This window comes from Notolepis coatsorum (genome assembly GCF_963971535.1).
Source record: "Notolepis coatsorum genome assembly, chromosome: 14".
In the NCBI taxonomy this organism is placed as follows: Eukaryota; Metazoa; Chordata; class Actinopteri; order Aulopiformes; family Paralepididae; genus Notolepis; species Notolepis coatsorum.
The window spans coordinates 48,017,437-48,041,175 of NC_140178.1; the positions used below are offsets into that span (position 1 = coordinate 48,017,437).

The 23,739-nt window shown below is 42.9% G+C and overlaps 1 protein-coding gene across 2 annotated transcripts; it reads right to left on the reverse strand.

Annotated features, from left to right (window-relative positions):
* Window positions 1-904: 904 nt before the first annotated feature.
* Window positions 905-22,822, reverse strand: tefb (TEF transcription factor, PAR bZIP family member b). Of its 2 annotated transcripts, none has more exons than XM_084329490.1 (4): window positions 22,655-22,822; window positions 8,982-9,533; window positions 4,884-5,098; window positions 905-4,170 (listed from the first exon to the last, which is right to left on the reverse strand). In XM_084329490.1, exons 1-4 carry the CDS (start codon window positions 22,749-22,751, stop codon window positions 3,955-3,957), a joined length of 1,080 nt encoding a protein of 359 aa, XP_084185616.1. In that variant the 5' UTR covers window positions 22,752-22,822; the 3' UTR covers window positions 905-3,954. The 2 variants fall into 2 exon arrangements, with proteins under 2 accessions (XP_084185616.1, XP_084185615.1); XM_084329489.1 differs by lacking the exon at window positions 22,655-22,822 and adding an exon at window positions 11,254-11,548.
* Window positions 22,823-23,739: the final 917 nt, after the last annotated feature.

Sequence of the window (23,739 nt, forward strand, 5' to 3'; positions counted from 1 at the left end):
AGAGATGGAATTGTCTAATAGTAAACAGGCTAGCTGGCTGTTCACCACCCATCTCTGTTGGATCTGTCCCGGTAGATATTATTACCTGTAATTTCATCAGCAAGTCGAGCACTGTAGCTGGCTGGACCGTGCCCCTCGTTGCATCCATCACATGCAGCTAGCTCGGTAGCCTATGGCTCCCTAGTGTGCTGGGAATACACTCTGCTCTCTCTGGTACTGTGTAGTGGTTTGACATTAACATGCATGGCTGGACTCCTCCTTGGCTCTCCTCTGCTCTCCTCCATCTCTTCATCGCCCACTCACCGCATCCCTCCCTCCCTCCATCCCCCTGGCTCACGTCTTCTTTTATCTCGTGCTTCTCTCCCCGCATCCGTTTTTCTCCTCTATTGTCCATCACCTTCCCGTCTTGTTCTCCTCCGCCTCATTGCTTCACCCCCCACCACACACACCTCCATTCCCCTCCATCCTCACAGCTACCCAATCCCTTCCCCTCTCCATCCTTCCTATTCCTCCCCTCCATCACCGTCCTCTCTTCCCCTCATCCCCCTGGTCTTTGAGGCTGCTCTTGTTATGCAACACTGCTCCCCTGTGTGTGGATAGGATCATTACGCAACATCTCCTCTGGAATACTAATGAGCAGCAGGATGAGGCAAAGAGGGGAACCGTGAGAGAACAGAGCATCTAAAAGAAAACAATCTTGTGTGTGTGAAGTAAGGAGGAGGGGGGCATCTCTTTTGTCCACGATACAAGTTACAACGCACCCTTCCTTACTATCATCTCTCACAACCCCAGCACTACAACGTGCCTCCCAGAGCTACCGCAGTTGGTCGATGACTCGGGCAAGGTCAACACACACACGCAAGAGCTCACATTTCATTAGATTCCACTTTATTCAATATGCATGATACAAGATAGTTAGGACATGGTACTGCCATCGTACATATTGATAAAAATCTAAATGCAACTTTTTCTTTTTTATATAAAACTCACAAATAACAAAAACAGAAATTGCATTTAATAGACAGGTTTGAACATTTTCTTTTCAGAAGAGTATTATAACTGTTTTTGAGTTGGGGGGGGGGGGGGGGATAAAGAATGTGATTGCTACAAATGCCGTTTTGTTCTGTTCAACCTTGATTTAATGTGTTCTGGAAGGCTCTCCTCTCCAGTACATATGCCTTGAACAAAACCTCATTCCAATGAAGTAACCAGAAGTTTCCGTTCATCAACTACTAGCGTGTATAAACGGCTAATGCAGTCTTTATTGAGTTTTGACTCAATGCTAAATGAACCATCTTTATATATATATATAAAAAAGATTATACTGGTGGTCCATTGGGAAACTGAAAGCATGGACTAGTCCAGTGTATTTCAATCATAAGTAAATACAAAAAAAAAACTCAATACACAGTGATCAAAAGAGTCCCTTTGATGTTTATACCAAGGTCAAAGCATAGACAAAAATAGGTGGCGTCAATATGCAAGTCATAGACAGAATGTAATACAGATAATGAAAAAACTTTAATTCTGTTATCCACAGAACTGTAAGATTCAATGCAATCCAACTGCCCATGTCCATCCAGCCAGTAACATTATGTGGTACGTCAGTTATTTTCAGTCATACTTTACAGACATAAGTACACTTAGTGTAAAATGTTTGGGAAAAATAAAATATATAGATGACATCATTTGACATGCATTAGAATCCCCAGACTACAGAGGATCTAAACTGGAAGCACAAAATACTTTGGGGGAGTTTCTATATTTAGTACATCACAGCCACTTTACAGAGAGATCAAACATCGTAAAAAAGAAAATTCAACAATACAAAAAAATATTAAAACAAGCATTGAATATCAGTATTATTGCCACATGTATTTTACTTTGTAAGTTTACAACGTTGATAGCTGACTGATCACGAACACCCATTATCAGCCAAAGACACTTTTGATTCAAGATATTGAGACGTATTGGTTAACAGTCTGTTGTGTATTTTGAACAATTCTGACATGTACTCCTGAACTAAGCTGCCTTAAAATGTGCTCGTATGCGACCAACACTGCCTTGTATCCCCATGACAACCGTTGCCAGATTCCATTAGATTACAAATACTTAACATCCAATACCATTGGAGCGTGTAACAAACGGGATATGGTGGATGAGGTAAATATGAAACTGCCATCTTCGATTTAAGCTTTTTTATAAAGCTGTTTTCAAAACAAAACATCCAAAAGCACAGTTTACCCATAGAAGTCCCTGCATAGTCATTGGTTCCATGAAGAGTATTGTTCCTCAAAAGGAATTATAATTATCTGACATATTGTTGCACATCACAATCAATGTATTATTACCATCAGAATAAATGTGACTGTTAGGCTAAGAACATAAAGGAATAGCATTAGGCTGATGAAGACAAGACGAGAGTCCCCGTCCCACAGCAAGGGAGAAAGAGAACATGACAGTCATTTTTATTTACAAGTTTCAGGAGCCATCTTTGGGTCTGGCAAAAAGTCCAGCCTTCACTACACCACGACGGAACACCATGACAGCAGGCAGTGGTTCTACTGCCCTCTACTTGCAATGTGCAGTAAAATAAACGATCCAACTGACAAAATACCCCTCAACCCAGGCTGTGAGGGCCCTGGGAATCGCCAAGCATATGCCTTCATAGACTTATTTTTTTATAAAAGTCATTTGGGAGAAAATCCCAAACAGTCTTGCTGTATACATTTTGTGTGAGAGATGATGGAAGCCAATTTTGAGTTTCAGTAGACAAAAGAAAATGTCAAAAACACAACAGCTTTTATCTGTGGATCATGCTTTTTTCTTTAGCTGCTGTGTCTCTTGTCAGCGTGGTTATGGTACAAATAAGGTACCCCGCCCACTAGAGCTAATCTTCACATACACCGAATGTCGTTTCACATGGTTAGAGTGCAAAACATTGTTAAACCACAGATACACACACATATCTATGCGGTGCTGAGCGTATAGACTATACTGTATATAAAAAAAAGTCCTTTACACACAGTACAGTGTGTGTTTGTGTGTATGTATGCACATGTGTGTATTACAAGCAAAGGCAAATAGAAGGAAGAACTGTGACTGCATCACATCATCATCCAACTCTACCTTTCCTCTTCCGACACCATCACCTCTCTCTCTCTTCTCTCCTTCCTTTCCCTTCTGTTCTATTCATCTTTCTCCCTCTCTCTCTCTTCAAGACTGAGGCTCTTGGGAGGTTCCACTGTGGATCCATCCTCCACCCTTTTATTCACAGGTTTTCTCTCCTGCCCCGTAAGGAATAAATCAAGGTCTTGGCTGTGTGTCCCTTCGCCAGAGTGTTGGAACTACAGGGAGGAGATACAGCGGGTGGGAGGAGGAGGGCGCCCCTCAATATACACATCAGATAGTTGATGTTACTCATGCTTTGGTCCGTTAATAAACTCATTGCTGTGCAGTGATTGTGTATGCACGTTTGTGTGGATTTTAAAAAGGCTTGTTTTTATTTTTTTCCTCTCTCTCTCTCTTAATTTTTTTAAACAAGCCTACTCTTCTCATCGTCCTGACTTCGACTTCTTGTTATCAGTCTCTGAACGCAGACCGGTAGCCGTTTACATGTTCCCTGCGTGTTTGACCAAGGGAGTGTCCGGAATCGTCTCGTTCCTCTGTGTGTGTAGGAGCCAGGCGCTCTCCACAGGTCCTCCCCCCTGTGCCCCACTGCTCCCAATGTAGCTGCCTCACTGCCTGCCAGTGTGTGGCTCCGCAGCCCCAGCGCTCGTGTTGGGAGAGCGTTCTGGACGTGCGGCGACCAGTCGGTCAGCAATGACAGCAGTGCAATTTTAGATTCCCTTGGTGTCTTTGTGTCTGTGTTGTATTCAGTGGGGGAGGGAGTTCTGCTTTTGTCTCATCATTCTTTGATTTGACTATTTTTGTTGTTGAAGATGATCAAGGTCCTTACAGCGGGCCATATTTGGCCTCGTACCGGGACAGGACGTTCTTGCAGCGGCCAAAGTCCTTACGGAGCTCGGCCACCTGCTGCCGCAGTGCCGCGTTCTCTCGCTCCAGGAAGGAGGCGCGCACCGTGATCTGGTTCTCCTTCAGCCGCCGCGCGTCCCGGGAACGCTTGGCAGCCATGTTGTTCTTCTTTCTTCTGGACCAGTATTTGTCATCCTGGGGGAATAGGGAGAGAGAGAGGAAGAGGGGGACGGTTAAACAGGACGGTTATCACCAGAGGATTTAAAATAAACCAACATCTGTGTGTTGTGAAAACATCTCCCATCTTTGATCCCTAATTCTCAGCAAGCCCTGATATTAGGTCTACATATAAATGCTGGTATATAACACCACAATGCTATAATCTTCACCAGGACACATGCCTGTACTATACTGTACCGTACCTATCCAATTCTCATTATTTGGCCCCTAAACCATAACGGCAGAGTGTCGTCCTTCTCAAAAACCCATTTCATACAAGCAAAACAATAATAAAATTTCCTCTTTAGCCACCCAGGAATGTAATAGTTTATAGTCTGTACAATCTATCAAAACACTTAAATGTTCTTATTACATTCTAAAACATATGTTGCCATCACTATTACCTTTCAGTACAGTTCATAAATTATATAGCTACTGTATCATCAATATATAGTTACTGCCATCATCTAGCAACACTCCAGACTTGGATCAATTATTAATCAATGTTTGTCTGCCTGGGATGAGAGGTGGGTGGAGCTTGCAATTGACCTATCTCAAACTCAACAGTCGTGATTGGAGGATCAAGAAAAGAGGGCAGAGTTTGAGATAGATTTGAGGGCCATTTGAACTGGTTCCATTGTGGTTGATAAAGAAGGATAATCCGAGCCATCGGCAACCTGCCATCTCACCTTCTGCTCATCGGGAACAAACACTTTCTTGGCTTTCTTGATCATGGGCTGTGGTTTCAGCTCCTCGTCAGAGAACTTGTGCTTGCGCGGGTTGAACAGCTCTCCTCCAGGGACGCTGGACAAGACCAGGTCTGTGGGGTCCGGCTGGAAGTTTATGTCCACCTCGATGGCCTCTGGGTCTATGGGGGAGGGCGTGTTACGACCTACCACCTTACCTAGAGACGAGAGAGATAGAAAGAGTGAGTCCGGGCTACAACAAGAGAGGGAACTCCAATATGGAAACGTCTCTAAAACCATGTGGGATTTGCATGTAGTAAGTAAATCATCTGTTGCAGGTACTTATCTTGTATTCGTATTAGCAAGTAAATTAAAGAGTAAGGACATTGCTCTTATGTATGGGAACACCTCTATTTACCTCTAATAATTTGTTATGTTCTACTATGTGGACAGGACAACCTATGAAAAAACGGTCATACTTAATTATTGAAACTTAGTTGCTGACAACGAGACAAGATGAGATAGGCTAAGTGATATTTTGGTTCCGTAAATTGCAGGCAAGATGGTTTGGTGTTTACATTTTAAACGGTTTAAAATAAACGTTAAATATCACAATACAAAAACGTAAAGAGGTGACAGTAAAAAAGTAACCTCTTAACACTTTGGCTGCCGGAAAACGCCTAAACACGTCATTCCCGGCCATGCTCAAGTTGCCGAAGACGCCTTACAGCGTCTTTAATATCAATATTTCAAAAATCTGGGATCGGATTCATATTTCCCCTCCGCTGGCCTGAGATCCACCAGGAGGACCCACTGAGCTCTCTGGCGGTTCAGGAGCGCCATCTGGTGGCCGATCGGCGCAATCGCTTAACAGGAAGTGCTACGGAGATTGTGCTGGTCGGCCGTATTACTTCCGGGCACTAGCTATAGGTTCCGGGACTCGATCTCGACACACTACATAGCGATCGATTGCCAATAACTCGATAAACAACATGATTTGGACGTATATACCATTATACAAGCTGGAAATGGACCGGGTAAATCTACATCCCATAATGATAAAATTTCTACTCTACGATGATCGCCCAACGGCGCGCGGAGACTGGGGTGAGTTTTAGCGTGTAAAGTTACCGTCTTCGATACTAACTGCTAGGGCTGGGCGATATGGAAAAAAATCATATCGCGATAACGATATGATAATTTTATTTTATTTCTCGATATCGATAATTATCGAATTGTTATAATTATATAAAAAAAAAAAAAACACAATTTTTTTTTTTTTTTTTTAACAACAGATGTATGTTTATTTTGCAGCAATTCTTTGTCATTGCCGCCATCTTTAGTGTTACATCCCCTCACACTCCAGTTCTCAGGCTGCAGCTGGTTTAAAAGCTAAAGTAAACCGGCTTCTCTGCTGGCTGTGGCTCCAGAGGAGTTGAACAGTTCTGGCTCTGCTAGTTTATTTTCGATCTTTTGGCGCTTTTTTGGTGGACAAACCACCGCACATGTGCACCGTGACTCGTGACTGGAGTCTTGTTCTGCTAGCACACATAGCCTACTGTGTACAGACGGTTTCAAAATGTATTTTAAATTAGAAAGCAAACAAAATAAATGGACAAGAGAAAAATAAATCTGAATTTGGTCAGTATTGTCATTTGGACAAGCAAAGCCATTACTTTAAGTTGCAGGCAAGAAAGACAAGTCTGTCCACTGTCTCTGGTTTTAAAACTGCCCTGTTGCAGGTAAAAAAAACAAAAAAAAAAAAAAAAAAAAAACGATTTTTCGATTTTTTTTTTATTTCGATATTCAATATCGATTATTAAAATATATCGCGATATTTATCGTTATCGTTATATCGCCCAGCCCTACTAACTGCTATTATCAACATTTGACCCACATTAGATGATTGGTATAACGCTGCCCACGGAATTATAAACGCCCCCTAGCCCATCCGGTCAACATCAGATGACGTGTAGTAACTTCTAGAACGTCTAGTTGGAATTTTTTATATCGCGCTGATTGCCATAAAACTGTATTGCATCATCAATATAATGTATTTGGGGCTATAGATCACGTTCTGGAGAAAGCTGCAGAAAGAGATGAAAACATACTTATACATTAGACCATACTTTACTATGAATATGTGAATGAAAAAGTTTAACGTTGCTACACAATGAACAATACATATAGGACTTTGAATGGGCCCTAATAATGGCAATGTAGCAATAGAATTTAAAAAGTTATAGCCCTGCAAAGAAGGGGACTTTCTCTATAGACAAATAGAGCCGGTGTTCTGCAAAATTCTACTCCTCCTGGAATTCTGCTGCCAGCGCTCCTGCGCTTGTGCACGCATGCGCATGACCCACAATCGTTCACTACAATATTCTGCCACCTTGCTGACGAACGTCATGTTGAGTCTTGTTGATATATCTTAAACAATATCTTAAACATATGTTTTTCATTGCACCTTTGAACTGTATAAGCATGTAAATATTTGCATGTAATTGGCTTTGCAGCTGAATGTATTTGTAGATGATAACATGTCGGTACACCTGTTGGAGTTCGGAGTGAACTATAGGGTGACGTCACCCAGCTGTCAAAAGATATAGGCGATTCGCGCTACGGCAGCAGTTTTCGAGGAGGTAGTAGAATTCGGCAGAACACCGGCAACCTACGGTTGATAATGAATTTAACCCATGGCAGCCAAAGTGTTTTAAGTTTCTTTTTGTCAAAACTCTGGAAGGCCGCTACAACTAGGGGGCGCTAACACGGGAGAAACTCAAAAGCTGTCTGCTCTCAGGGAGACATGGTTTCATTCCCTAAGGTCAGACGAAGGGTTTCGCATGTACTGGCTTTGTGCTGCCGGGGCTCCTATTACATAGCGTGTGTGTCTCTCAGAACATGGTGTCCTCTTGCTCTATGTACACTACACATGTGCCCAGGGGCAGGACGCCAGACTGTACACACACTATAGTAGTATCCTGCTCTACTTTAGTTTAGTTCATTTTCCCATATGTGCCCATGCATTTATTTTCTATTTTGGTTTGTTCCCTAAGCATGGAGCTTTTTTGTCCACTCAAGCTGATTTGTGAGGAGCTTTTTGGGGGCATTGTGTTCGTATACAATACAAATTTCTGATATCTGGGGCATTTTCTTTGGACAGCTTATCCCTATTTAGGGGACATTTAAATGGGACATATAGTGAAATGGGGTTTGTCTAGTCTGGGATGTTATTTAAGGCACTGGGGAAATGATAGGTAGGTAATCCATGCCATCTGGCCAGGGTTTGAAGTTTTCAGATGAACAAGCCTCAACAAGTTGTTCCGAATCATTGCTTGTTGTGATGTTACATAGCGGGACATAAGCAATAAATCATCTTTAATTAATCAATTAGCTGTTATTTTTGGGGCTAGGAACACTGTCAGTGTCTACCTAATGTACTGGTCAGGCAGGGAATGAAATAATTAATTAAACCAAAAACACTGTGTTCAATACAAGGGAAGAGAGAGTTGCTGGAAAAGAAACAATTCAAATTAGATTTAGACTAGTTTCTTAAGAAACAACTTAACAGACATGCTCCACAGATTCAAGGAAGTAAACTTTTTTTTTTTTAAAGAGGAAATGTTGGGAGATACAAGGTTTCTGTGTGACTGAATGATATGTTCTTAATGTACTTATTGTACTTAATACTTAATGGTACAGCACACTGTTGTGCTGGCTGTACGCCGGAATGTAAATGAATAAAAGCTACAGCATGCGCTCAGAGGTCATTGGTGGTTAGTGGGCGTGTCTTTCCAAACACCCACATGCAGGCGATGTGACGTCACTATTTATATGTGAGCAGCGTGGTTAGAACACAGTGTACACATAGACGTTTCAGTCATTGGCCAATGGTTCTGTGCTTTACAGACTGACTGAAAAACCCATCAGCTCACAGAAAAGTTGATAAAAATAGAAAAAATGTCAATTGAACAATTTACATTTTCAATAATTATTATTCAAATCCGTGTTCTCCTGAGTAAAGCAGAGGTCTGAGAAAAAGTTTCAAATCATCGGTGCATGAAGTGTTAATGTACACCTGAACACAACCAAATGTCTCACCTGATTTCCTCTTGTTCCCCGCCACCTCTTCCGCATCTTCCTCCGCCAAAGACTCGTGGTCTTCCTCTTCCTCTTCTTCCTCTTCCTCCTCGTCCTCCCCTTCCTCCTCCTCTTCCTCCTCCTCCTCCTCCACTTTGGCTGGCTGTAGTGTGATGACCGTCACAGGTTCCTCTGGAGACGATGGGACTATGGCGCTGGGGGAAGGAGGAGACTCGGATGCTGCTGAGGGGTCAGCTATAGCAGTAGTAGGAGTGGCGGTGGCCTTGGGGACGCTCTTCCCCTTGCCCTCTGCCAGGCTCTTCTGCAGCTCCTCTTCCTCCAGGGTCATGGGGATCCCGTTCTCCAGGAGGAACTCGTCCAGATCCATGTACTCCAGGTGGAAGGTCTCCCCGTCGTACGGGATGGTCTTCTCCCAGATGGCAGGGGTCAGGGAGGCCGACACTCCGCCGCCGCCGCCTCCACCTGTGCCAGCAGACCCTCCGCCGGTGCTGCCCGTTCCCACTGTGACCGCCTCCACATCCTCAGACGAACACAGCTTCTCTTTCTCAATCTCTGTGATAAAAGGATGGGAAAACGGTCACTTGCTGTAGACTTGAAACCAATCACCATGTGTGTTCATGATGTGAGATTCTTATTTATTTAATTTTACCAGGTAGTCACTTGAGATCAATGATCTCTTTTTTTTGCAAGACCTGGCCAAATGGCAGCATTTAAAAACAAAGATACAAGACAGACAGACAAGAACATGAAAGGCAAAGTAGCCAAGGGGAAACATTTGATCTTGAACAGACAAGATTGAATGGGATTGGGGGAGATTGGAGGGTAAATAGGCAGGGTAATAATAATATATAATAATAATAATGCAGGACCTGTTCAGAGGTCTTTAATTGACATGCAATTATCCTCAACGTTTAGCGATTAGCACACACGGTTAGCACACACACACACCGGAACACACACGCATGCATTGTCTTTTGTAGGATCGCCGATGCGATTCGTCTCTGCGATTAACCCATCCCCCCAAGGGCAGCCGGGAGCAGACAGGCGTCGGCGAGGGCCGCGCCAGGGGACCAATCCAAGTGCTCCTGCCCGTCTTCGTCAAGGACACCACAGCGTTAGCGATCTGTTGTTGTGCATGTTTTTTCCATTGGGTTTATCTTATGGGGGGGGGAAACCCTTGCGAGCACGGGGAGAACATGCAAACTCCACACAGAAAGGCCTGGGAGATACCCCACCTGGGTACCTGGCATCATGGAAACCTGGTCCCCAAGCGGGAATCGAACCCTGGACCTTCTTGCTGTGAGGCGACAGTGTTAACCACTACACCACCGTGCCGGGTAAGAAAGAGCAGGGAAGGTTTTGCGGTAAATTGCTCCCGCAATTCTATCCCCAAGTGTGGGCTTAATTGTACTTTGGGGGGTAATACTTTTAACCTGCATGCACACACACACGTAAACGTAAAAACGCACAGGACTGGAACAGAGTGAGGGGAAGAAAGGGGAGGAGGGGTGAAGAGGAGATGAGGGGGGTGTGGTGCGGTGACACACGGACGGACACAAAAGAATGTGGGTAAACAAAGGTGGGCTGCACAGCCATGGTGCAGGTCACATGAGTTTGAAAGCGTAGTAATAATGGTGAAATGAGGGGATTACATGAAATAAGAGACAGCGAAGTGGCATGAGAGAGAAAGTGGAGAAGGAGAGAGAGAGAGAGAGAGAGAGAGAGAGAGAGAGAGGGCGAGGAGAGGTAAACAGACAGTTCGAGGGGGAGGCAAAGTGCAGTTCCACACATGCAGGCAGCCGTGTAAACACAACCCGCCCGACTCAAAATTATGAACAAATCATATTTGACTAATTAGTCCATTTTAAAGCCAATGTGTTGTTTGCCTCGCGCGCTCTTTCTCGTGTGACAGCAGCGCCCCGGGGCAACGAGAGAGGAGTTAGAACTTTTTGTTCTTTTTCTTCTCCAGCTTCACTCCAAGTGTCTGAGATGAAACTGAACTCGCTCGGTACAGCAGCACATCACATGGAATGTCCATTCAAACTCTGCATTTATGTTGCATATATAAAAATAAAAAAGCCACCATTGTTTACAATCAATTAATTTGGAGATAACCGAATTACAAATGTGCATAATAGGACAATCGACTCAATGGCTATCTTGTGGGTCAGATAATGCGTATAATAATAAACTCTTCTCTACTACAGCCAGGCTATAAATAAAAACATGCAGAACGGTCTATCCGTTCATTCAGTCTTCATGACACCCTTACCATCGTCGCCCTCCTCTAGGATATTAGGTGGAGGAATGTCCATAATCTTCTTCAAAACAAAAGGGAACGCTTTATGCGGACCCGCTTTATTACTCGACTGAAGCGCAACGGCGATAGTAGCTTTCCCAGGCATTGTTCCAAGTAACGGTACCGTGGATAATAAGATGCTGCTGTATCTGCAAGAGCAAAAAAAAACTAGCAGGACGCGTTCCTTCCTTCCTCTTTCGTTTTCAGACTACCGTATGTAGCTTTGAAAGCAGTTGTAGAAAAGGAATGCTTGCCTTTAGTTTAGGAGACAAAACAACACTACGCCAACCCGTCAGTCTCCGTCTCCGTCTCCACCGCGAGCGCCTGCTCAATATTCATGAGCTACTGGCCACGCCCCCTCTGAAATACTACAAGCGCTGATTGGTTGCATGCGTAGCCATATGATAATATCGATTAGAATAGATGTACATGCGCGCGCACGGGGGCGTTTCTCTCTGTGGGAGCAGTGCGACACCCCGGGAGCCTATTGGCCACAGCTGCTCACATTGAAATTAATCCTTCATCATATAGCGAAGACTGTAGGCTGTACTACACGCGGAACGTGCAACTGTGTATAAAGGGAACATTCTGTCTCGCTCAGCCAACACAGCAATATCCTGTCACAAGAAACCTCTCTCCCACACACGCACACTCACACATAGACATACGTAGGACGGTAGGAAACCTGACACAAGACAAAAGGTTTAAGGACAGTCGCAATTACATTGCATGCACTGTGGCCTACAACATGCATGCGAACGACCACAGCCCACATTGGATATATATTGGAAGGGCCAAGTCCGCAGACTCATATCATATCGGCATCTACCGAACATATTTAGTTTTCGTCAACCTGATATACAGTCAATCTGCGCAGTTACACGCCGTTCCATGGCTAGATACATGTTTCGCAGGGATACACTTAATCCTTCCTCGACCACTTCTTCCACAAGAGGACACTGACAGAGACAGTCTACTCGTGTGGCAAAACACGTGCATCCCACTCACGTGAAAGCACACTCTGTCAGGGGGCGTGGCTACGGCATGTGCCCGCGAAGGCGGTGGTGGAGCGTCAAAGAAGGCGCGCTCATCAACAGCTGGCACACGACCGATCAAAATATAAAATAATTTTCTTCTCATCATTCGTCGCGAATCACACATTATTATGTGGCGATACCTATTATCTATATTTCACCGACATGTGGTGAGTCAATGGAATTAATATCCTTGCCTAATCTATCCCCCGATTCCCCCTATAATTATTTTCCAGGTCATTTTCATGACAGCGTGCTCGCTGTACGAAAACATTCTCACGTTTTCGTGCGCGCGCATGCTGGTGCTGAAGGCTACCATGCGACAGTGAGCGCGTGTGATTTCAGCAGGATGTTCAGTTCTGCTCTGGAACATAATGTTCTAACAGTGTTCTAACCGCACACTGCATTCCACCTTACCACAAATGTATTTTTTTTTGTACAAGTTCACCATAACGACCAAACACCGAGTTCACAAAGAGGTGACTGTTTGCAGTAAATTATGTTCTCAAACTTTTTGGAGCCACAGACACCCAAATTGAAACACATTAGGCTACAGTCCCCCATTTGAAGATTTTATCTTGGGAACTCTCATTTAAGCAGATTTGTGTTAGATGTGGTCTAGTCCAGAATTCAATAACAAGCTATAGGTACCTTATATTGTAGGTGGGTAGATAACAGTGGAGAGAATGCAACCTGATTGATTGATTGATTGATTGAAAACTGTATTAACAGATTGCAGAATGGGTACAGTAGGCCTACAGTACAGCTCAAATTCAATACATACAATTGTTAAGGGGATGCAGACCAGAGAAAGACTTTCGTCTTGTTTACATCAGGGTCCCCCATTTTCAATTCATCATAACATATATGACACACATGACATACAGATAGACAGTACTGATCTATACATTTATGACATACAAGATTTGCAAATACAGTACTGTTTGTGATACAAAAAGTGTCCAGAAAAGATATTTGACGTAGAAACTGTACATTGGAGGAGGTTGGGTAGGTGGGGGGGGGGGGGGGGGGGGGTTGGGTGGGGGACACTGTACACTGTCCATTGGAATACTGACAAAGCCATACTTGGTCATTTACTGTCATTTACCTCTTAAACATTTTCTCATTGAGGCCTTTGATTGATTGATTGAAAATTGTATTAACAGATTGCGTGAAAATTGTATTAACAGATTGCGTATATCAAAAAGCAGGGTAGCCGGACCAGCACTCTCAGGTTCAATGTTTTTAATGGCAGCCTGAATAGGAAACAGACATGTTTCGGACTATGTCCTTCTTCAGTGATATGGCTAGCAATGGAAATACATTCAAGATGGTAGTTATATACTTATATTCAATGAATTGTGAAAATAAATTATTCCTCATTTTGTTGGGGACCCCATGGAACCCCCTAAAGGACCCCTGCGGGTCCGCACACCCCTCGTTGAGAGCCACTGATGTAGACCAGGGCTTCTCATACTCCGGTCAGAAGACTGGTGCAGGTTCCTGGCTGTTTATCTGGTGTGTGCGTGTCAGTGTCAGCAGGGGTTCGTAGCAGAGGTATCAGTCTCTGGGCAAGTCTGTTGGTAGGCCTACATGAGAATCTTGTGTAGCCATAGCTCCATCTCACGCAAACACACACTTTTTACATTTGTAAATGTATACATACTGTCGTAATGTACATTATGTATCAATGTTGAATATTGTGTAATTGTTTCTTCTCATAGCACTTTTTTTTACTTTCTTACAGTATAACAATATTTGATGGTATTTGCTTTTTTTCAGTGCACATTACAGTGTGATTTGTCATCTTTTTGATTTGAGAGTAATGCATGTTCACAAATATTGACTGAACTCTACTGCATATGAATAACAAATGTGAATTCTTAAAATGGGTGGCATTCCCCTTTAAAAGATGTGTTTTTTTAACATGTGCACCTGAACTAAGGGTTTTGATTTAGTAGACTCCTAAATGTCTAATGATAGTCCCTAAAATGAGGTCACAGGGGCAAGAAAAACGTTACCTCCTATTAAGTGTTCCAACCTGTGTTGCTAGTAATAACTCATCTTTAAAGGGGAACTATTTTACTATTTCTTTCACTATTTGGGCACTTTTACACAATTCCTGTGAGTCTATGGAACACCTCTGTAATATAGATATTTTTTTATTCATTGTTTTGTATTTCTAATCAAGTCCTCAAAAACAGCATTTTTCTACCTCAAGATCTCGAGCCGTTTTGAGCCTGGGCTCCAGGTCCAGGTCCAGCCACTGTGTGCAGCTCATCTTGTATCTCAACATTAACATGCAGCGGTGTCTTTCTGACATCACAAATCATCACATTTTCAAATGACTCAGTTCAGTGAGGGTGAATATTGTGAGAGGAGAATTGGAAGAATGCGCCAATATGAGAATTTTGAGACATACGGTAGATCATATTAATATAAGTTCACATAGCTAGGAAACAATGCTAAACACTCAAAAAGGCCATTTATAAGATAGTTCCCCTTTAACACATGCTGTGTTGAAAAATAACACAACGATGTATGGTAGTCCCAAACTAGACACAGGCAAATGTTTGTTCCACATTTTGTTCCAGATGTTTGTTCCACATCCATCACTGTTGGTCCTAGTTTCTGCAGCTTGTAGCACTAACGCTGTTCATATTGGATACTTGACTATGACTGAAGCATTACTTCTAAGCACTATGATTGTGCTTTTTGAGGGAAATATATATATAATATAATGATTTGTTAATTTACCATTTTACCTAGCTGTGGTGGTGAAGCCTAAAAACCTCACATTTACTTTTGCTTACAGAGTAAACGAGAGAAGAGCAGAGATTGGATCCAATTAGTATGCAAAACATTAGGAGCCCCTTCCTAATATATGGAATTACTCTCCCTTTTGCACAATCCACCTCTCTATTGACTCAAAAGGTTTAATAAAAAAAAATCCTTCTTTAACTTGTCTCATCTCCTTCAGCTACATCTCCCCTTCATGATATACATGGATTCTGGGTAAAATGAAGAAAGGAACACTACTTTCACCTGGCCAGTATATTTCATGCAATATGCAAACAGATTAATCAAGTGAAGTAAACTGGAAATAATGTGTGTGCGTGCTTGTATGTACTCCTCCTGAGGCAGCATAAACAGGAGGGTGGGGTCCAGTTGTTGTTTGGGGACACAGTAGAATGAATGTCACAGGGCAGTCTTTGTGGTTCTTGTCTGAACAAACCAATCAGGTCTCCATCTATCAGAACAAAATGGCATGTGGAGATTCTGAGTGTCCTGAGACAGGGCCGCCCATAAGGGGAGAAAAAGGGAAAACCTTCCTGGGGCCCAGCTGATACTGGGGGCCCATGGAGGCCAGCAATAAACATAGGTTTAATAGATATGAGTTAAGCAGGTTTGGGGAGGGGTCCATTCACTGGACTTTGTCAGGACCCCAGCCATTTGTGTGTCCGGGCCTACCTGAGAATGTGTACTGTAGTGGTTAAGGGACCTGATCAGTGAAAGTAAATAACTGGGTAACCGCACCACCACCTCTACCAAAAACAAGAATTAAGAAAGGAGACATGTTTTCATCAAGACTGAGCTCTTGATACAAGGAATAACACTAGGGAAGAGGACAGGACGTATATGCATTTTTTATTGTATTTGCTATATTTTGTGGCTGTAGAATGTTTGTTTACATTGGTATGGTTTGCAATGTTTGCTAATGCAATTAACTGACAGGAAATACACTTGGGTCCAAACTGTTAGCTAGCAACAGAATTATAGTGAAACCGTCTATACCCCACTGATAAAGTAAAAAGAAAGAAATCCCAGATAGGAATTCCATGCCTCTGGAGCTACATGTACCATGTTAAGTTGGTATAGTATAGACACCGGATCACTGAGAAATGCCAAAATAGAGAAAAACGAGGGTAGCAACAAACAAAAACAAAAAAATAGGCGACTCTGTGGAATACGACTCTTCTCTCCCACGGGTCAGACAGAGGTTTTAAATTAATCACAATCTCTGTCAATTTGATTGATTGATTGATTGAAAACTTTATTAACAGATTGCAGAATGGGTACAATACAGTACAGCTCAATACACACAATTGTTAAGGGGATGCAGACCAGAGAAAGACTTTCGTCTTGTTTACACCAGGGTCCCCCATTTTCAATTCATCAGGACATATATGACATACATGACATACAGATAGTCAGTACTGCTACATCTATACATTTATGACATACCAGATTTGCAAATACAGTACTGTTTGTGATACAGAAGGAGTCAAGAAAAGGGAGTATATACATTTGACGTAGAAACTGTACATTGGAGGAGGTTGGGTGGGGGGGGTTGGGTACACTGGGATATTGACAACCATACTGGGTAATTTACATTGGAGGTGGGTGGGGGGGGGGGGGGGCACATTGTATAAACAAGCAAAACTGTACATTGAGGGGGGGGGGGGGGGGACTCTGTACAAACAAACAAAATTGTACATTGGACTATTGACAAGACCATACTAGGTAAATGACTGTACATTGGAGGGGGTTGGGTTAGGATATTTACAGGGGCCAGTGTTGCATTGCAGTCTCCCGTAGGTGTCTCTTGAGAGAGGTTTTGAAAGTGGGTAGTGATCCACATTCCTTTACAGCTTTGGGTAGGGCGTTCCACATTGATGTGGCATAATTGCGAAACGTGTTTAGTCCCTTATTTGAGCCGAATCTGGGTTTAACATGATTTGTGGAGCTCCCTCTGGTGTTGTGATCGTGGTATTCACTGACCTTTGGGAAGTATTTTGCCATGTACATGGGTACCTTGGTCGTGTAGTGTATCTTGTAGACCAGGCCCATTGCAAGTTGCTGTACTCTGTCATCTACTCTAAGCCATCCTAGGTTGTCAAAGTGGGCAGGGGTGAGGTGGGTTCTAGGAGTAAGGTCAAGCAGTAGTCTGACCAGTTTGTTTTGAGATGTTTGTAATTTTGTTTTTAGCGCCTTTGAGGTGCTTTGGTACCATGAGGTGCAAGCATAGTCGTAGTACCCCTGAATGAGTGCTCCTGCCAGAGTCTTCAGGGTATTCTTGTTTACCAGAGAGGAGATCCGGTACAAGAATCGAGTTCGTTGGTTGACTTTTTTTATTACATTGGATGCCATTTTGTCACAGGAGAGATTAGCCTCTAGGATGGAACCCAGGTAGGTAATTTCATCTTTCCTTGTGACAATATTGTCACCCACTGTAACTGAGAAGCCGTCGGTCTTGCTGAGTTTGTTATTTGAACCGAAGAGAATGGACTCTGTTTTGCCCATGTGTAATGATAGTTTGTTATCAGCGAGCCATATGCAGATTCTGCCTAGTTCAGAGCTGAGGGTTTTTTCAACCTGTAACTTGTTCTTGTCAGAGACCAGCAGGGCTGAGTCGTCCGCAAACAGGAACAAGTTGCAGTCACAAGCTGACGACATGTCATTTGCATAAATTAGGAACAGTAGCTGTCCTAGTATGCTTCCTTGTGGAACACCACAGCTCACTGTGAGAGGGGGGGATAGGGTACCGTTTACCTCCACCATCTGTTCCCTGCCCTCAAGGTAGGATTGCATCCAGCTCACTGATAGACTATCAAAACCAATTGCTTTTAGCTTGTCAATCAGAATGGAGTGATTGACCGTGTCAAAGGCCTTTTGTAGGTCCAGCATGACCATGCCGCAGTATTTGCCTGCGTCCACCTCTTGTTTGATGTGGTCATTCAAATAGAGAAGGCATGTGTCAGTGGACATGGGCTTGGGCTATGACCTCTGCCAGTGGGTCTTGGACTTCCTGACTGGCAGACCCCAGGTGGTGAGAGCAGGCAACTGCACCTCCTCATCCATCACCCTCAACATAGGGGCCCCCCAGGGCTGTGTTCTGAGTCCCCTCCTCTACTCCCTGTACACACACGACTGTGTGGCTCAGCGGAGTAGCAATACAATCGTCAAATTTGCTGACGACACAGTGGTGGTGGGCCTGATCTCTGCCAACGACGAGAGGGCCTACCTGGAAGAGGTCAAGGTCCTGGCGGGATGGTGCCAGGAAAACAGCCTCTCCCTGAACGTCAGCAAAACAAAGGAGATGATTGTGGACTTCAGGAGGTCGGGGGTCAAGGACTACAGCCCCCTCAGCATCGACGGGGCACCGGTTGAGAGAGTCAACAGCTTCAAGTACCTCGGAGCCCACATATCCGAGGACTTGAAATGGACCATACACATTAACAGTGTGGTGAAGAAGGCACGACAACGCCTCTACTTCCTCAGGCGCCTAAGGAAGTTCCAAGTCAGCAAGAAGATCCTTAAGAACTTCTACTCATGTACAATAGAGAGCATCTTGACCGGCAACATCACCTCCTGGTTTGGGAATAGCACTGCAAAAGACCAAAGCAGACTACAAAGAGTGACACGTTCAGCCGAACGCACAATCGGAGGGGGGCTCCCCACCCTCCAGAACATTTACTACAAGCGTTGCAAGGGGAAGGCTAAGAGAATTATTAAGGACTCGAGCCACCCGAACAACTGCCTCTTTGAACTGCTGCCGTCAGGCAAGCGATACAGGAGTCTCAAGGCGAGCACAGAAAGACTCAGAAGTAGCTTCTATCCCCAGGCCATCAGGCTGCTAAACGAACAATGAATGAACACTACACAACAACAACCACCAAACACACATAGCACACACATCCACACGCACACACTCACTTTAAACAAACACACTGCAGCACCCACTACACACACTTTATAGCACACACCCACTTTAAACAAACACACTGTAGCACCCACTCCCCACACTTTATATTTATGGATGAAGGATTGCACTACAACTCGTACACCTTACTGTAAATTGTACCTAAAATTGTACCTCATCCCATTTCTGCTTTGCACTAGATAGTACTGTACATTAGTACACTGCATAGTTGTGTATTGTATATTATATGGTAACTCAGAACATTGTACATATGTCTATACCGAACAACTGTGACCTCATTTTCTTCTTCTAAATTCATGCTATATTATGTTATTATGTTATTTGATACTATCTTGTCTAGCACAGTCTCTGGAGCGTAACAGTAAGAAGCATTTTGTATGAAAGTATTCTGTACTTCTGTATGACAACTATTAAAGAACTTGAACTTGAACTTGAACTTGGAGTGGGATGTTCTGAAGCCAGATTGGAATTCGTAGATTAGATTTTTTTCCGCTAGGTACTTTTCGACCTGTTCGTAGACTATTTTTTCCATGACTTTCGAGATGGAGGTGAGAATAGAAACAGGGCGGTAGTTGCCTGGGTCTAATTTGCTGCCCTTTTTGTGCAGAGGGGTCACCCTCGCAATTTTGAAGTCCTTGGGGACGTGTCCCTGTTTTATGGAGAGGTTTATTATGTGTGTGATGATTGGGGTGATGGCGGCTGCTGAGTCTCTGAGGAATTTGGAGGGGATGTTGTCATGGCCAGTGGCCTTGTTAGGTTGGAGGGCGCTCAGTTTATTGAGTACCTCATCTGTTGTTACCATTTCTAGCTTGAAGTCGTCCTTGCGGACCCCTAGGTTTTTGTAGTATGCTACTATGTGTTCTACCCCATACTGCCCTGAGTGGGAGGGTAGTTTGTTTACCAGTGTTGTGGCTATGTTTGTGAAGAAAATGTTTAAGTAATTGGCTACATCCAGCTTGTCTGTGATGAGCGTGTTGTCCGTTTTTATGTTTATGTTTGAGAATCTGGTTTTAAGTTTTTTACTGCATCCTAGTTGATTATTGAGTAATTTCCAAAGTTCACGTGGTTTGTTTTTGTTTTCCTCAGTTTTGTCATTGATGAAATTCTTTTTTGCAGTTTTGATCATGGAGTTTACGTCGTTTCTTAGTCTGTTTCTTTCTAGTTTGAGTTCAGTCACGTGGGCTTGGAGTTCACTGCTCGTGCTTTTAGTAAGCTTTGACTGACTTTTACGAAACTCAGAGCATTTTTTGTCTCTGGTTTTCATAGCGGCCAGTATTTCGGAGTGCATCCACGGCTCAGCGCGATTTTTTACCCTGGTGGTTCTTAGGGGGGCCATGTCGTTTAGTATTGTTGAGAATTTGGTTTTGAAACCAAGCCATGTTTCTTCAACCAGTGTACCATTGAGTTCATCTGACCAGTCCAGGCTCTCCAGTTCAAGGTTAAAGGCCTCGCTAGAGTAGGTTTTGAGGTCTCTAGATGTGACTGTTTTGTGGCAGCCAGCCTTTTGTTTTAGTTTTTTGCGGGTACAGAATATCATATAATGATCACTTAACCCGCATGCTATAACCCCTTTATTGGAGATCTTGGACTTGTCGGAGGTCAGAATGAGGTCAATGGTAGTCTGAGTTGATTCACATACACGTGTGGGTTGGGTGATTAGCTGGCTGAGGCCGTGCAGATCACAAAACCTACTGAATGACTTGAAGACGGGTGCATCTTTTCGTTGCATATCCGTGTTCCAGTCTCCAATAAGAATTTTGTCTACATCCTCAACTCCAGCTAAACACCCATCCAGTGTATCATAAAAGTCACTATGATCTGGCGGCCTGTAGACTGTGCCAACCAGTAGGGATTTCGCCCTTTCGAATAGGATTTCCACCCATACAGTTTCAATTGATTTATGATTCAGGTAATTTCTGTTGATGAATTTGGTGTCCTTGTGTATGTACATACAGACACCACCTCCATGTTTAGGCTGGTAATCACAGTGACAGTGTCACTCTGTGGCAGAAACCACTGGATGAAGCAAGCATATAAGCTGGTCTAGCTTTTTTAACCAGTGACAATGTTGTCATTAATTTACCAGAAAAACAGTTATATGTATTATATGACAGACTCTTATATGGATGACTCCCCATTCAATGAGACAGGGGTCAGGTCTTGTTAGTCCCTGTTATCAAGATGGTGGCGAACCGACTTCTCTAGACAGTATTTGGTTCCTCCTTTTAAGATACTGAGATTTTGTCATTGCCACTTTTTCGGGCTGCTCCAGCTCCATCATAGTTAATTAATGGATTAATTCGTTTGCTGATTTTCTGCAATACAGAGTTTTACTTCCTCAAGGCAGGAATTGTCATTCTACCATTACTTTGTGAGTGTGTAATGGAGCATTGCTTAAAAATGTCCAGTAAGGTTTCTGTGGTGTTGGCAAGCTGGGACGGGAGATACAAGATACAAAACACTGTACAACATGAGGCATTATTAAAGGCCCAAGCAGCGATCTAAATGTAAAGAAATGGGACAATAGATGTGGATTTTTGCAAAAGGGGATGCAATTCAATATTAGGAAAGTGCTCCTAATGTTTTGTTGTACTCAATGGACTCAATCTTTGCTCTTTTATGAAAACAGTCTCAGTTAGTGCAATTCAAGCAAGAAAATTTGAATATGAACAAAATCAATCAGGATTAATAAAGAGGCCGATTATAGGAAATCATGAGAGGATACATCAGTGTTATTGCATCAGTGGCAGGTTGATAGCATTACAGGAAGTTGTTAAGATGACAAGTAATCCTTTAAGTTTTGAATTCCAATTACAATAAGATAGCATATTCCCAGAGAAGCTCGAATATACAACTCAATGTATCCACTTGTTGCATTTCAGACCTTGTTATAACACATGAATATCTTACTTGTAGCCAATTAGCTCTGCACTCTAACTATGCCAGCGGTATCAACAAGCAATTTCACAATGTAAAACCAAGTGTCTCAAAGTAACAAAACCAGTGTTCAATATTTTAACTGCGTCTGACTGACAAGTGGGCTTAAATAACCCTGACTGCAGATGAAGTGGCTCTCTAGTCTAACGAGACAGACGGCTTGGTCTGCCTCTGTTAACCATAGCCTACATGTGATACAGAAATGAAAAAGCTATAAAAAATATATATTTATATATATGTTGGGCTGTCTTAAATACTTCGAAGCTTCGTTCAATGGGCACATGGGATTCGAATATGAAAATTATTTTTTTTGTGCAAAATCAACTCTGCCTATCTTTGTTAATTACAACAAGCAATGCTGTTTGTTATTTAAGATGAGGTCGGACTCGGCACTGACAGATTTGTGTTCATTGTGCTGCTTTTATAAAGCCTCAAATGACGACTTACAATATTTTATGAAAGCAAAGTGTTTAGTTTGTCTAAGATTTAAAAAGGTTTAAACTTTACAGCACTGACAAAGTTGAACAAAGTGCTGTACAAGTGCCACAACATAATATTTATTTATACTATTTTTTTTTATTATCTCGAAGCTTCGAATAAAAAAATCGAATCTCGGCCCCGAAGCTTCGAATTCCAAAAAAAATAAATCGAAGGTCAGCCCATTGTTTTTATATCTTACCGCTGTCATCGAAGACTGGGAATGAAAACGAGTCCATCAGGGACTTGATGAGATCCACGCTCCTGTCACCAAAGACTATTTCCTTAGCTGTAGTCATTTTAAGCGATAAATGTAGATCCGTGTCGAAAAGTGGTCTGATCTTAAAAAACGAAATTACTTGTGCCGACTTCAGTCACTTTCTGACAACTTGTCACGGGGATGAATGTGCGCTGCACTAGGAACTTGTAGTATTACAATGAGTACAGAAAGTCACGCCCAGAAACATCATGAATATTAGAGCGTTGTTGTCAGAGAACCAATGAATTGTGAGAAAATGAATTCAAGCGGTCTAACGGCTCCCATTCGCCGGCGAGTCTGTCAGTTATTTCACACTACCCAATACAACCCGAACAGAACACGGAGGCGGGTTCTGACTAGGCAATAACACATGTGCTAGCACATTTCCCCACACACGGCAGCATGTGGGGAGACGTGTAGAAAGTACAACCAGCACTCTGCTGCATCACATGCAGATGCTTAGTAGTGCACTTGTCAACAAAGCCTGTGGAACAAACCTACAAAAGGCAACTGTAGGCTTCAGCTTCAAATTCATATTGAGTTCAGATACATTAAGTTAGTTCAGATCTTTCAGGGGTCCTTGAGAAGGGAAATAAATAACGTTCATTATAATTTAATTCACTAAAAGATGTCGCAATGAGTGTATAAGACTGACTATTCTCGTCATAAGATGTGATTGGCTATTTTATTGTATTTTTCTATTGTAATTATGTTTATCAATAGAGTTACACTTCAGATATGCGTTTTGCCTTTGTTATAGTTTGTTAGGCCTTTATCATTCATTGTCTTCAATGTTGAGTATTACTTTTTGATGTCCTTTCTTCCCATTTTAATTGTATTACTAATTTGTATTAAATTAGCGGTCATTCATTTGACAGCTCAGGGGGATCCTAATAAACAGTTTTGGAATTCGATCGGATCATCTGAGTTTGCATGTTCTCCCCGTGTTTGCATGAGTTTCCTCTGGGTACTCGGGTTTCCTCCCACACCATAAAAGACATGCATTGGTACATACTCCTGCCATTACC